At 45.3% G+C, this 923-nt stretch overlaps 1 protein-coding gene across 1 annotated transcript; it reads right to left on the bottom strand.

Moving 5' to 3' along the window:
- Positions 1–322: 322 nt before the first annotated feature.
- On the bottom strand, positions 323–866 carry LOC107125328 (transient receptor potential cation channel subfamily M member 8-like; the record flags this gene model as incomplete). Its single annotated transcript, XM_015428768.1, has 2 exons — positions 323–418; positions 573–866. Coding segments are annotated over 2 exons (390 nt in total), but the record flags the coding sequence as incomplete, so codon positions are not given.
- Between the last annotated feature and the right edge of the window lie 57 nt (positions 867–923).

Here is a 923-nt window from a genome sequence, read left to right on the forward strand (position 1 = left end):
CAGAGAAAGGGCTTCCATCTTTCCCCTGGTGCCATTTTTGCAGCCAGAGACATTCCTGGTGTTTGCAATATTTATTCTGTTGGGGAAACCCATGTGTGTCCCAGGGAACATTCTGGACAGTTTCAAGTTGGGGAAATGATGCCGGAGGGAAGGCTGAGGCCTCCGTGTACCATGTTCCTGCTCCAAATCGGGCAATGTACATGCAGGGACTGAGGAGAAACTGCTACTCATCTCTGACTGCTACATCTGATACAGGGTGAGGACCTGTGTACTCCCTACTATGTGAATCGTTGAATGATGTCATGCTGCAAACAAGACACACCTGTTCCCAAATCACTTTAGAGAGTTCCTTTTTGTTCTGAAGAACTGCCCAAATAAAGAGAGCCTGCAGGGGATGCCTTGGAATTGGAGAGGCTTCCTGGAAAGACATAAAACATGCAAGAAGAAAGCCACAGTTACCGAACAGAGTCACTGACTAACTCAACTCTCAAACTTGTTCTGTTTGTCTTGTAATGGAATACAACTAAAGGCTCCATTCACACACCGTCTAAACAAGCTCAGGCTTCACATACCGGCAGGTGTATCTCCATTGAGTCCTCTTTTATATTTTTGTCCTCTTTTTTCGCCCCCCTTCTGAAATCCTCCACCATCTTCCACACAAACGTAAGCAGGCTGTCATTGTATGAGTTCTTAGCAATCTGCAGGTTTTTAAACACCAGACTGCTGAAATTGTTGGTGTAGAGCTCAGTCAAAACTTCATGGTTGAGGAACTTCCTTAGATTCAAGCCATTTTCCAAAAAGAGGCGAACGAATTTCGGTCTGTCCTTCACCAGGGCAGTAAACATGACATCCTGAAGGTCAGCAGACTGCCATGGAATAAGAAAAGGTACAACAGTTTATCCAGGGCTATTTTTGGGCAGGAA

This window comes from Gekko japonicus, unplaced genomic scaffold (assembly GCF_001447785.1).
Source record: "Gekko japonicus isolate JY-2015 unplaced genomic scaffold, Gekko_japonicus_V1.1 scaffold41983, whole genome shotgun sequence".
Taxonomy (NCBI): Eukaryota; Metazoa; Chordata; class Lepidosauria; order Squamata; family Gekkonidae; genus Gekko; species Gekko japonicus.